Raw genomic sequence first — 15,545 nt, forward strand, 5'->3', positions numbered from 1 at the left:
ATAAATGGAGTATAACAACATTTAAATGATATGTTTAAATATTTAATAAATATGTACACGTAAATTACTTCAGTATATTATTTTCATTGTTTATATATTGTTTTATTTAATACAAGTTTAGAGTTATTTCCCCTGACTAGACACTGTGGCTGGAGACTGGAATATTTGTTTTTCTGCAGCATTCAACAGTTAAAACTGTGTTTGTATAACTATTTTAAAAACATCAATATATCTGTTTTGTTCATATGTAAAAGTAATGTAAATATACAGTTTCCAGTAATGTGGTATTGAGTATGTAGACTTAAATATTTATGAGTGACACTGGCAGAATTTTATTGTTGAGGGGAGGGGAGGGGGTATTTGGCTCAGATAACACAAACTGCCATAGCACTTTTCCCTGGTAGTGTAGTAACCCTATTATAGGACAATATTAAATGGAATCATCAATGTGTTCATGAATGTGTCATTTACGCAACTTCAAACTGATGCAAATCTCTATGTTGGTCAGGTGGTGAATTATTATGATAAAAAAGTAAAAGTTGCCTTAAGTTTCACTAGAACGTTATTCTAAAACTATACATGTATTCTATGTATACTGTACTAGACTGATGTTTGACAGCACATCAGTAGACAAATTGTATATGTAACTAACCGGTTATGTAAAATTATATTTAATTGACACAACTGAATAATTAGTTATGTTCGTAATAAAATTTTGTGTGAACCATCTACTGGTTACCTAAGATTTAGAAATATTGTTCCTTGTGTTAATGGTAAAAAATTAAATGATAAATGATTCTTCAAATCATAAGGATTAATATTGCTTAAGGAAAGTTCCTGTGTATATCAGGTTGCTGGGTTTTTTTGTTGTTGTTAAAATACCATAGAAAACTTGCTTTCAGACCAGTTAATGGCAACCTACTAACACTAAACTGTTTAACAGTTAATTATTGTCTTCACCAGGTGGAAAATAGCATCTAGAGGGAAATGTGAGCTGAAGCTGTGACACTGTATACTCCATCAATGATCGATCCAGAGGATTTTGACGAAGGACTTTCCAGTCAGGCTTTACTAGTAGAAGATGACGACGATGACAACTTTGATTTGAATGTTCCACCCACAACTGGAAATGAATACCTTAGACGAGTCAGGTAATCACAGTTAAAGCTGCAGTGTACAATTTTTGAGTAAAGCACATTAGGGCACACTGTGTGCAGGTTACATGAGCCTATTTACCAAACCAGCGATTTCTGTATGTGCCACTGATAAAACACTATAATGAGAACAATTGCATTTTGCAAAGCTCTCTGTCACCAATTTAAGTAATTTTATCACAAATCTTCATTTTATTTTGTTTTAAACAAGCTGACAGTACATAATTTCATCATTTTAATATCGTGATACACCGATGTTACAAATGTTTATGCCTATCTTTTATTCGCAAGTTGGGGTGGGATCGATTCCTGTTGAAGGGCCCATTGGACTATTTCTTGTTCCAGCCAGTGCATCACAACTGGTACATCAAAGGCTATGGTATGTTCTGTCCTGTCTGTGCATATAAAAGATCCCTTGCTGCATTAGAAAAAAATGTAGCAGGTTTCTTCTGATTACTATATGTCAGAATTACCAAATGTTTGACATCCAATAGCAGATGATTAATTAATCAGTGTGCTCTAATGGTGTCATTAAACAAAACAAACTTCTTCTTTATTCACAAGTCGATTCTGTGATAACTGATATGAGTGAAATCTCATCATGATTTTTTTTAAATACATGTACATATTTTATTTTTATTTGGTAAAGTAATTTCATGAAATAATCGATACTTGGAATGTAACTGTAATGTTTGAAATTTAATAGATATTTTGTCAAAATTTGCTGTTGACAATTAGTACAGCAAAATACAAATGCAGCTACAGTTGTAATAAACTCCCAATGTGAGGAGTCACCATATTAATATTATGATTAATGCAAAATATATAAAGACAACTGAAGCTTTAATAAACTCACAGTCTTTCCTCACCATATTTTAAAAATATTTACTACTGTAAAAATAAAAACAAAAAACATCAATACACGTTTGATAAATATGGCATCTGTTCTCTCCAGATTATGACTGCAGACATCATTTATTAACTACTGACTTGTAGATTGTAAACATGTTCCAACCCAATCAAAATGAGTATGGAAAAAAAAACCCTCTTAAAACTGTCACTATCAGAGTGTTCTGTTCATACCTAATGATAACTTGAATTTATGTAATTTAGTAATAATGTGGTATAATTTATTTTTAATGTAGACAGGAGGCAAAGGGGTGCCCAAAGGTTGTTGTAGCTGACATTGATACGACTGTATTCAGTGATAGGCAGACTGTGAAATACAAGGAGGTGAGTTAAATTACTGACACCATCTTGGACCCAGGTGCCAATGCATGCCAGACCATGTGGCTAAATGGACTTCAAAACAACTTGCTCTCATTAGTACATTTTCATTTGTTTTTATTATTATCTGCCATTTGCAGATGAATAACTGAACAAATCCATAATTTTTCATTCAAAATAGCGACTTTTGAATGATTTTAAATGGCTAAAATATAACCAGTACCACTCTTAAAATATATACCTAATAGAACACTTTTCTGATCAGCCTATATACAGCTGCTGCACTATGGGATGGAAGAATAATAGTGAATGATGTAGTGCGATCATACTATATTGAATTTTACCAAAATTGTGAAAATAATGAGAAAGACCACCGAGCCTACAGTGTAAAGAATTTAGTTTTAGCCAGTGTTTTTAGATATATGTTGAGTCTTCCCTTGAAAAAAATATTTAAAAAGTGGCTACTTTAAATGAAATTTGATTAGTTAATGTTGGAGTCACTTCGTTTAAAATTTAAAATTGGCTACATTAACAATAGGCACAGTGATCTCTGATGACAAAGTGAAACATTGTTGATTTTCCCCAAGTCGTGCACAGAACCACAGAATTGTGGGGTTTTTTTATTATGAGATATGTTTTGTTCCAGCCATCTGGATGTCTTCCAGCACCACGTGGCCTGGCACCATCTCCAGAGTGGATTAAAATGCAAATCACAGAATTTACTCAACTTAGACAGGTTAGCACTTTGTTGATCAGTGTTGTCTTGTAATGGGGGTGGGGGAGGGTGACAGGATGTAGTTCCGTGGTAGAGTACTCAATCTTAAGTAAATTGTGGTAGTTGTTTTTTTAACCAGTGAAAATCAGCTAACTCCAAAGATTATTTCTTTAAAAGGTGGCACAGGATGTAGCACAGTAGTAGAATGCTTGCCCAAGTTGTCAGCTGATGGTAGGATCAATCTCAGCTAGTATCTTATGACTGGTCTGTCAAATGTTGTGGTATGTGCTGTTCTGTCTGTGGAAAAGTGTGTATGAAAGATACCTTAAGCACTGCTGTTTGGTCATATTACATATGTGGCAGCTGCTGGTTTCTTTTTTTACATTCTAGACCAAGTCTAGCAACAACTATATCAGACAACAAGTTTAAAATGTGTCAGGTGTCTTTCAACAAACATTCTTTTCTTTTTTTTAAGATGCAAAAAGTTTGTTTTATTTAACAATACCACTAAAGCATATTGACTAATTAATTATCAGCTATTGCTTGTCTAGATAACCATTATATCTCAGACGAACGTGCATTTTCAGAATTAGATTTCTGGGGTATTGCTAAAACCAGGATGACCAGAATCACTTTAGGTGTTCAAAAATGAATATTCTAAATAATAAAATGTAAGTACATCTAATTTAAATTATCAAAAAACTGCCTTAATAGTGAAAAATATATTGTAGTGTTTAAGTCTATACATTGGTGAACAACATTTATTTTAACATTTTGCTACTAGTATTCTGTAATGGACTTTTCCATGTGTAAAGGATGGCAAGTATGAAGCCCTGATTTTAAATCTCTTTTTTTCTTCTTCTTTTTTTACAGAAATTAGCACGATTTAAAGCTATGATGCAAAGTGGAGAGGTGAAAGTGAAAAAGCAATCTTTGGTATGTTGTTTGCTTTAAAAATTTACATGGTTTAGTTTGTTTTACTACTGAAGGATAATAGCAAAATTATTTTAGTTTTCACGTTTCCAAATAAAACAGTAATATTTCCACTTGTTATCATAGAGGTTACTGCCCAGTGCCCTTTTCCACAAAATAATTGTAGCTAAGGTTAATTGTAGTGACTTAAGGTGAGTTTTACAACTGGCACCGTAAACTTTACAGCCGTTCCACAAAGCAACCTTATGGTAGTTATAAGTGTCCCTTTCATGATTAAAAACTTCTTTGCGAAGAAGTGTGAATTTGTTAAATAATAAATTGGTTACCATCTTGAAGATGAGGTTATCACTTTAAACAATGTGATCAGATTAAACAAATATTTTGTTTTTATTTTTTAAAATTGCAACACTGTTATTTGCTTAAATATTTTGTTCTTCACCGTTTTACCATTATTACCAGCCTGGTCCTAATGATGTCAATGCCTGGTGTCGCTTGTGTTTTGGACCAATCAGAGTGCAGCCATTTGGCCAGCCCGTTGCAGCAACAAACTTTGTTGAGCCAATGGTTGAAGGAAGTAATGGCTCAGACTCACCAGCTCAACCCGCCTTCACTGGGACCCCGCCCCTTCTCAGTATTGTGGTGTCCATGGATCAGGTATTTAAATATTATATTATACTCAACCCGCCTTCACTGGGACCCCGCCCCTTCTCATTATTGTGGTATCCATGGATCAGGTATTTAAATATTATATTATATTCAATCCACCTTCACTGGGACCCCGCCCCTTCTCAGTATTGTGGTGTCCATGGATCAGGTATTTAAATATTACGTTATATTCAACCCACCTTCACTGGGACCCCGCCCCTTCTCAGTATTGTGGTGTCCATGGATCAGGTATTTAAATATTATATTATATTCAACCCACCTTCACTGGGACCCCGCCCCTTCTCAGTATTGTGGTGTCCATGGATCAGGTATTTAAATATATTATATTCAACCCACCTTCACTGGGACCCCGCCCCTTCTCAGTATTGTGGTATCCATGGATCAGGTATTTAAATATTATGTTATACTCATTCCGCCTTCACTGGGACCCCGCCCCTTCTCAGTATTGTGGTGTCCATGGATCAGGTATTTAAATATTACGTTATATTCCATCCACCTTCACTGGGACCCCGCCCCTTCTCAGTATTGTGGTGTCCATGGATCAGGTATTTAAATATTACGTTATATTCAATCCACCTTCACTGGGACCCCGCCCCTTCTCAGTATTGTGGTGTCCATGGATCAGGTATTTAAATATTACGTTATATTCAATCCACCTTCACTGGGACCCCGCCCCTTCTCAGTATTGTGGTGTCCATGGATCAGGTATTTAAATATTATATTATATTCAACCCACCTTCACTGGGACCCCGCCCCTTCTCAGTATTGTGGTATCCATGGATCAGGTATTTAAATAAAATGTTATACTCATCTCGCCTTCACTGGGACCCCGCCCCTTCTCAGTATTGTGCTCTCCATGGATCAGGTATTTAAATATTATATTATATTCAACCCACCTTCACTGGGACCCCGCCCCTTCTCAGTATTGTGGTATCCATGGATCAGGTATTTAAATATTATGTTATACTCATTCCGCCTTCACAGGGACCCCGCCCCTTCTCAGTATTGTGGTGTCCATGGATCAGGTATTTAAATATTATGTTATACTCATTCCGCCTTCACTGGGACCCCGCCCCTTCTCAGTATTGTGATATCCATGGATCAGGTATTTAAATATTATATTATACTCAACCCGCCTTCACTGGGACCCCGCCCCTTCTCAGTATTGTGGTGTCCATGGATCAGGTATTTAAATATTACGTTATATTCAATCCACCTTCACTGGGACCCCGCCCCTTCTCAGTATTGTGGTGTCCATGGATCAGGTATTTAAATATTACGTTATATTCAATCCACCTTCACTGGGACCCCGCCCCTTCTCAGTATTGTGGTGTCCATGGATCAGGTATTTAAATATTACGTTATATTCAATCCACCTTCACTGGGACCCAGCCCCTTCTCAGTATTGTGGTATCCATGGATCAGGTATTTAAATATTATATTATATTCAACCCACCTTCACTGGGGCCCCGCCCCTTCTCAGTATTGTGGTATCCATGGATCAGGTATTTAAATATTATATTATATTCAACCCACCTTCACTGGGACCCTGCCCCTTCTCAGTATTGTGGTCTCCATGGATCATGTATTTAAATATATAATACTCAACCCACCTTCACTGGGACCCTGCCCCTTCTCAGTATTGTGGTATCCATGGATCAGGTATTTAAATATTACGTTATATTCAACCCACCTTCACTGGGACCCTGCCCCTTCTCAGTATTGTGGTGTCCATGGATCAGGTATTTAAATATTACGTTATATTCAACCCACCTTCACTGGGACCCCGCCCCTTCTCAGTATTGTGGTGTCCATGGATCAGGTATTTAAATATTACGTTATATTCAATCCACCTTAACTGGGACCCGGCCCCTTCTCAGTATTGTGGTGTCCATGGATCAGGTATTTAAATATTACGTTATATTCAATCCACCTTCACTGGGACCCTGCCCCTTCTCAGTATTGTGGTGTCCATGGATCAGGTATTTAAATATTATATTATACTCAACCCGCCTTCACTGGGATCCCGCCCCTTCTCAGTATTGTGGTGTCCATGGATCAGGTATTTAAATATTACGTTATATTCAACCCACCTTTACTGGGACCCCGTCCCTTCTCAGTATTGTGGTGTCCATGGATCAGGTATTTAAATATTACGTTATATTCCATCCACCTTCACTGGGACCCCGCCCCTTCTCAGTATTGTGGTGTCCATGGATCAGGTATTTAAATATTACGTTATATTCAATCCACCTTCACTGGGACCCCGCCCCTTCTCAGTATTGTGGTATCCATGGATCAGGTATTTAAATATTATATTATATTCAACCCACCTTCACTGGGACCCCGCCCCTTCTCAGTATTGTGGTATCCATGGATCAGGTATTTAAATATTATATTATATTCAACCCACCTTCACTGGGACCCTGCCCCTTCTCAGTATTGTGGTATCCATGGATCAGGTATTTAAATATTATGTTATATTCAACCCACCTTCACTGGGACCCTGCCCCTTCTCAGTATTGTGGTGTCCATGGATCAGGTATTTAAATATTACGTTATATTCAACCCACCTTCACTGGGACCCTGCCCCTTCTCAGTATTGTGGTGTCCATGGATCAGGTATTTAAATATTACGTTATATTCAATCCACCTTAACTGGGACCCGGCCCCTTCTCAGTATTGTGGTGTCCATGGATCAGGTATTTAAATATTACGTTATATTCAATCCACCTTCACTGGGACCCTGCCCCTTCTCAGTATTGTGGTGTCCATGGATCAGGTATTTAAATATTATATTATACTCAACCCGCCTTCACTGGGACCCCGCCCCTTCTCAGTATTGTGGTGTCCATGGATCAGGTATTTAAATATTACGTTATATTCAACCCACCTTCACTGGGACCCCGTCCCTTCTCAGTATTGTGGTGTCCATGGATCAGGTATTTAAATATTATGTTATACTCATCCCGCCTTCACTGGGACCCCGTCCCTTCTCAGTATTGTGGTGTCCATGGATCAGGTATTTAAATATTATATTATACTCAACCCACCTTCACTGGGACCCTGTCCCTTCTCAGTATTGTGGTGTCCATGGATCAGGTATTTAAACATTATATTATACTCGACCCGGCTTCACTGGGACCCCGTCCCTTCTCAGTATTGTGGTGTCCATGGATCAGGTATTTAAATAATATATTATACTCAACCCGCCTTCACTGGGACCCTGCCCCTTCTCAGTATTGTGGTATCCATGGATCAGGTATTTAAATATTATATTATACTCAACCCGCCTTCACTGGGACCCCGCCCCTTCTCAGTATTGTGGTGTCCATGGATCAGGTATTTAAATATTACGTTATATTCAATCCACCTTCACTGGGACCCCGCCCCTTCTCAGTATTGTGGTATCCATGGATCAGGTATTTAAATATTATATTATATTCAACCCACCTTCACTGGGACCCCGCCCCTTCTCAGTATTGTGGTATCCATGGATCAGGTATTTAAATATTATATTATATTCAACCCACCTTCACTGGGACCCTGCCCCTTCTCAGTATTGTGGTCTCCATGGATCAGGTATTTAAATATTACGTTATATTCAATCCACCTTCACTGGGACCCTGTCCCTTCTCAGTATTGTGGTGTCCATGGATCAGGTATTTAAATATTATATTATACTCAACCCGTCTTCACTGGGACCCAGCCCCTTCTCAGTATTGTGGTGTCCATGGATCAGGTATTTAAATATTACGTTATATTCAACCCACCTTCACTGGGACCCCGTCCCTTCTCAGTATTGTGGTGTCCATGGATCAGGTATTTAAATAAAATGTTATACTCATCTCGCCTTCACTGGGACCCCGTCCCTTCTCAGTATTGTGGTCTCCATGGATCAGGTATTTAAATATTATATTATACTCAACCCACCTTCACTGGGACACTGCTCCTTCTCAGTATTATGGTTTCCATGGATCAGGTATTTAAACATTATATTATACTCGACCCGCCTTCACTGGGACCCTGTCCCTTCTCAGTATTGTGGTGTCCATGGATCAGGTATTTAAATATTATATTATACTCACCCGCCTTCACTGGGACCCCGCCCCTTCTCAGTATTGTGGTGTCCATGGATCAGGTATTTAAATATTATATTATACTCAACCCACCTTCACTGGGACCCCGCCTCTTCTCAGTATTGTGGTATCCATGGATCAGGTATTTAAATAAAATGTTATACTCATCCCGCCTTCACTGGGACCCTGCCCCTTCTCAGTATTGTGGTATCCATGGATCAGGTATTTAAATATTACGTTATATTCAATCCACCTTCACTGGGACCCCGTCCCTTCTCAGTATTGTGGTGTCCATGGATCAGGTATTTAAATATTACGTTATATTCAATCCACCTTCACTGGGACCCCGCCCCTTCTCAGTATTGTGGTATCCATGGATCAGGTATTTAAATATTATATTATATTCAACCCACCTTCACTGGGACCCTGTCCCTTCTCAGTATTGTGGTATCCATGGATCAGGTATTTAAATATTATATTATATTCAACCCACCTTCACTGGGACCCTGCCCCTTCTCAGTATTGTGGTCTCCATGGATCATGTATTTAAATATATAATACTCAACCCACCTTCACTGGGACCCTGCCCCTTCTCAGTATTGTGGTGTCCATGGATCAGGTATTTAAATATTACGTTATATTCAACCCACCTTCACTGGGACCCTGCCCCTTCTCAGTATTGTGGTGTCCATGGATCAGGTATTTAAATATTACGTTATATTCAACCCACCTTCACTGGGACCCTGCCCCTTCTCAGTATTGTGGTGTCCATGGATCAGGTATTTAAATATTACGTTATATTCAATCCACCTTAACTGGGACCCTGCCCCTTCTCAGTATTGTGGTGTCCATGGATCAGGTATTTAAATATTACGTTATATTCAATCCACCTTAACTGGGACCCTGCCCTTTATCAGTATTGTGGTATCCATGGATCAGGTATTTAAATATTATCTTATATTGAACCCACCTTCACTGGGACCCTGCCCCTTCTCAGTATTGTGGTCTCCATGGATCATGTATTTAAATATATAATACTCAACCCACCTTCACTGGGACCCTGCCCCTTCTCAGTATTGTGGTGTCCATGGATCAGGTATTTAAATATTACGTTATATTCAACCCACCTTCACTGGGACCCTGCCCCTTCTCAGTATTGTGGTGTCCATGGATCAGGTATTTAAATATTACGTTATATTCAACCCACCTTCACTGGGACCCTGCCCCTTCTCAGTATTGTGGTGTCCATGGATCAGGTATTTAAATATTACGTTATATTCAATCCACCTTAACTGGGACCCTGCCCCTTCTCAGTATTGTGGTGTCCATGGATCAGGTATTTAAATATTACGTTATATTCAATCCACCTTAACTGGGACCCTGCCCTTTATCAGTATTGTGGTATCCATGGATCAGGTATTTAAATATTATCTTATATTGAACCCACCTTCACTGGGACCCTGCCCCTTCTCAGTATTGTGGTCTCCATGGATCATGTATTTAAATATTATGTTATATTCAACCCACCTTCACTGGGACCCTGCCCCTTCTCAGTATTGTGGTGTCCATGGATCAGGTATTTAAATATTACGTTATATTCAACCCACCTTCACTGGGACCCTGCCCCTTCTCAGTATTGTGGTGTCCATGGATCAGGTATTTAAATATTACGTTATATTCAATCCACCTTAACTGGGACCCTGCCCCTTCTCAGTATTGTGGTATCCATGGATCAGGTATTTAAATATTACGTTATATTCAATCCACCTTAACTGGGACCCTGCCCCTTCTCAGTATTGTGGTATCCATGGATCAGGTATTTAAATATTACGTTATATTCAACCCACCTTCACTGGGACCCTGCCCCTTCTCAGTATTGTGGTATCCATGGATCAGGTATTTAAATATTACGTTATATTCAATCCACCTTAACTGGGACCCTGCCCCTTCTCAGTATTGTGGTGTCCATGGATCAGGTATTTAAATATTACGTTATATTCAACCCACCTTCACTGGGACCCTGCCCCTTCTCAGTATTGTGGTGTCCATGGATCAGGTATTTAAATATTACGTTATATTCAACCCACCTTCACTGGGACCCTGCCCCTTCTCAGTATTGTTGTGTCCATGGATCAGGTATTTAAATATTACGTTATATTCAATCCACCTTAACTGGGACCCTGCCCCTTCTCAGTATTGTGGTGTCCATGGATCAGGTATTTAAATATTACGTTATATTCAATCCACCTTCACTGGGACCCTGCCCCTTCTCAGTATTGTGGTGTCCATGGATCAGGTATTTAAATATTATATTATACTCAACCCGCCTTCACTGGGACCCCGCCCCTTCTCAGTATTGTGGTGTCCATGGATCAGGTATTTAAATATTACGTTATATTCAACCCACCTTCACTGGGACCCCGCCCCTTCTCAGTATTGTGGTGTCCATGGATCAGGTATTTAAATATTACGTTATATTCAACCCACCTTCACTGGGACCCTGCCCCTTCTCAGTATTGTGGTGTCCATGGATCAGGTATTTAAATATTACGTTATATTCAATCCACCTTAACTGGGACCCTGCCCCTTCTCAGTATTGTGGTGTCCATGGATCAGGTATTTAAATATTACGTTATATTCAATCCACCGTAACTGGGACCCTGCCCCTTCTCAGTATTGTGGTGTCCATGGATCAGGTATTTAAATATTACGTTATATTCAATCCACCTTAACTGGGACCCTGCCCCTTCTCAGTATTGTGGTCTCCATGGATCAGGTATTTAAATATTATATAATATTCAACCCACCTTCACTGAGACTTCACCCCTTCTCAGTATTGTGGTGTCCATGGATCAGGTATTTAAATAAAATGTTATACTCATCTCGCCTTCACTGGGACCCCGCCCCTTCTCAGTATTGTGGTCTCCATGGATCAGGTATTTAAACATTATATTATACCCATCCCGCCTTCACTGGGACCCCGCCTCTTCTCAGTACTGTGGTCTTCACGGATCAGGTATTTAAATGTGTTATACTCAGCCAGCCTTCACTGGGACCCCACCCCTTCTCAGTATTGTGGTCTTCATGGATCAGGTATTTAAATAGTTCATTATATACTTAACCTGCTATTCTGTTTGTGGGAAAGGGCATAGAAAAGATTTCTTGCTATTAATGAAGAAAATGTAGAGGTTTCCTCTGAAGTCCAAGTGTTAGAATTACCAAATATTTGACATCCTATAACCAATGATGAATTAATCATTGTGCTCAGAACACATTGATTAATGCTAAAAACATTGATTAATTTATCATCAGCTATCAGCCCTCTATGTTAGTTTTTCCATCTAGGAGCCAGATGTCGCCTACTTGTATTTTTATATAGATATATATACAATACAGTGAGTGGGCTATTGGATGCCTATAGTGGTGTCGTTAAAACTAAATTTTCATCATTTGCATAGAGCTTCTGAGAAGAGTGATTTATTTTTTGCCAGACTTTTTCAAATGTGATCAACTGGTTTTTATACCTACCATTGTTTTGATTTGATATTTATCAATGAATAAGGCCTTTGACCAAAGCTTCAAAGGTATGAACCTTTTCTGTTTTATATAAAATACATTTAAACTATTACTAGTACTAACATCAGTGACACATAAATTTGCCAAAATATATTTTTTAACTAAAACATAAGTAATGAGGAAGTTAACTGTAAAAATGCTGTTACAGCTGAAAATATTTTTACTTCTCCTATAAATTAAGATCAGCTGCTTTAATCAGAAGTGACAATTCCACCGACACTGTCTTTATTTTGAAATGTAAACTTGATCCTTTCAGCACACCGTGGTGCGGGTGTTAGAATACCACGTCAACTGGCTGGAGGCTACTGGCTTCACCACCGAACAGGTTAGATCACCATATCACAGATCACTGTTGATGGGAATAAATGAAATAAAAGTACATTTATTTGAGATGCATAAAACTTTACAAGGAGCCGAAAGAACTCTGAAGTAATAAATATGATTTTGTTTCCTCCATGTATTAATCTGACCTGTTTTAGTGAAAAATTATAACCAATGATTGGCTGTTGGAATATTTGGACCAGTCTATTAAAAACAGGGAAATGCTGTACATCAGATGTCAAGTTAAGTATTCAGTGTTCGAAATAAGCACTTGTCCGTTTGTCCTGACAAGTGAAAATCTGCTCGGACAAGCAAAATGTACCTCAATGGTTGTCCAGTGAACAAGTGAAAATGTTCAATGAAGTTTTTAAGAAATAAAAAATACGATCCTTGTACTTGAATAAAATGAAAGTGAAAATATTGCTGGACAAGTAGATTTCTCGATGTACTTGTCCTGTGGACAGATGAAAAATTCTGCTTATTTCTATCGCTAGTATTGAAATCATAAAAAGAGAAAACAATCTTAAGTTTTTGTTTTATTAATTTAGTTTAGACCTTTTCTTGCATATTCTTTGGGAATAATTATAGCATATAAAATTGTTTAGCCAGTGAGTATTACAAACCATTAAGACATCAAATTGTTACACTTTCATTTATTGTTGAGTAATAAAATCTTTTTGTAAATTTAAACTAGAATCTTGCAAGAATTAAATATTAAAGACATAAATGATTTACGAACACAGTATTTAATTTCAGGGACGATGGTTTTATGCGTTGTTGGCTAGTTTACAGAAACCTCTACTTCCCGAGGCCTGTGCGTTATTAAGAACTCTCGCACGACTGGTGTCCAATCTACGGGCTTCTATGGTAAATCATTTGTTCTTTTTTTTACTTGACTTTCATGACCGATATCAAATTAAGGTTCAAGTATGCTGTCCTGGACACACACCTCGGCTATCTGAATTTGTCAGTTTAGGGCCCAGACACCTCCCCATTGAGCCATTCAAATTCACTCGGATAGGGAGCTGATACAGGGATACAAACTCAGAATCTATCAGCCTTAGTACGATGGCTTAACCACTACACCACCGAGGCTGGTGAAATATTTTGTGTCATATATTTATTTATACTTAGTGATATTCATTCCTAGTTTTTATCATTACAAAGACATCTTGAATTGTTGCAAATCGTTGACAAAGTTAATAAATATGTTTGTGGAAGATTGTGATAAAATTACCATTGGTGACTTAAGTTCTAAGATTTTGGTTGGGTTTTGAGGTGTTTTTTTGGAGGAATACATTTTGTAAAATCTTAAAACCTGGTTAGTGAAAATCATAGTTTTTTTAATACTTAAGCTATTAGTGTAGTTTTCCATTCATGTAATGGGTTGTATTGCTTCTAAAGTACATATTATAATGTGTTTTAAGTTTTATGGAATCAATATATTTCCAATATACAAATTTAATATAAATAAAACATTTTAGTAATATATTACATTTTAATAATATATTCTGTTATTTTAAGGGTCATTTGTATTTTTAAAAATTCTCTCTTTTTTTTTCTCCAGCTTGATGCAAGTGATTCCAGAGTTTCCGAATTGAATTTAATAATAACACTGGTGTCACGATACTTCGAGCAATCTGACTTGGCAGACTGAGTTATTGGTTAATACTTTGAGCAAATTGACTTAACAGACTGAGTGATTATTACTCCATCACCCTGTGTTGTATCAGATAATGATGTGCATCTACTTTTAGTGTATGTATGTTAACTGACTGATCTCATTGACTATGTTGTCCACCAGATACAACAGGAAATAATATGAATCTATGGTCTGTGAAGAGGTCTCTTCAAATAAGATATTGGTCTCCACTGTATGATCACTGAAGAGACTGACTACCATGTTTGTTATCTTAAAGGGACATTCCTGAGTTTGTTGCAACTTTTAAGATGTTATTGACTAACAGAGACCTTTTAACGATTGTAATTACATATCAAATATATTTTTCTGCATAAAATATTAGTGGCTGTATATTAAACTTGTCTCTGATCGTTCTGATATTTTTACTAGGTTAAATTTCATTTTATTTCATAAAATATAATTTCTTCGTACGTTTGAATTTATTTCAAAACAGAATCCAGTTTGGACTCCTTACAAATATTAAGACAACCAGAAACACATTGAATGTATTCTAAACAAGAAAATATATTCAATATGTAAGTTTAATCATAGAAATATTTTATTAGTCGGAAACATCTTACAATGCAGCAAACTCAGGAATGTGCTTTTAAAGGAGAGGACAATTAAGGAATTTGGCCTGGTATGCATATTCAACGATATATAATGCACATTATTGCTTAATATCAACACGTATAATCGTATAGTTAATTAATAAAACGGTTAAATGTGACGGCTATTATATATAACGGGCGCAGCCATTTTGTACCTTTTCAGTGAGTACACTCTGGCGAGCTGGTGGTTACATAATACTTAACGCGTAACGTCAGGAATGATCCTTAGAACTAGAGAAACACAATCTACATGGTTTTTGCGGGATGATAAATAGTCATGCATTGCAATGTTCTGTAATAATACACATCCCAGTAAGCCAGCAATAAGTATATCCGGCACTATATATATATTATTTTTCAATACAAAATAAAATATCATTGTCAAAGTGGCTACACAACAAGTCGAAACAATTAACAATGTTTTGCCCATGCATTAACCTACATACTGAAATGATACACAGTGTTTTTTTAGTTAATTGGTCTATGTTGTTAGTTACTTCTACCTGTGATTCCTGATTGGCAGGTGTGTATTTGATTGGTAACCAGACAAGCCAATTAATTGACGCTGTCTAGACACAAAAA

The 15,545-nt window shown here is 37.4% G+C and overlaps 1 protein-coding gene across 2 annotated transcripts; it reads left to right on the top strand.

The window, feature by feature from the left end:
- Positions 1-104: 104 nt before the first annotated feature.
- On the top strand, positions 105-14,923 carry LOC121366649 (gem-associated protein 2-like). Of its 2 annotated transcripts, none has more exons than XM_041491015.1 (9): positions 105-199; positions 964-1,151; positions 2,300-2,387; positions 3,028-3,117; positions 3,970-4,032; positions 4,489-4,683; positions 12,607-12,675; positions 13,428-13,538; positions 14,239-14,923. In XM_041491015.1, exons 2-9 carry the CDS (start codon positions 1,024-1,026, stop codon positions 14,326-14,328), a joined length of 834 nt encoding a protein of 277 aa, XP_041346949.1. In that variant the 5' UTR covers positions 105-199; positions 964-1,023; the 3' UTR covers positions 14,329-14,923. The 2 variants fall into 2 exon arrangements, with proteins under 2 accessions (XP_041346949.1, XP_041346954.1); XM_041491020.1 differs by having other exon boundaries at positions 157-291.
- Positions 14,924-15,545: the final 622 nt, after the last annotated feature.

Source organism: Gigantopelta aegis, chromosome 3, assembly GCF_016097555.1.
Source record: "Gigantopelta aegis isolate Gae_Host chromosome 3, Gae_host_genome, whole genome shotgun sequence".
Classification (NCBI taxonomy): Eukaryota; Metazoa; Mollusca; class Gastropoda; order Neomphalida; family Peltospiridae; genus Gigantopelta; species Gigantopelta aegis.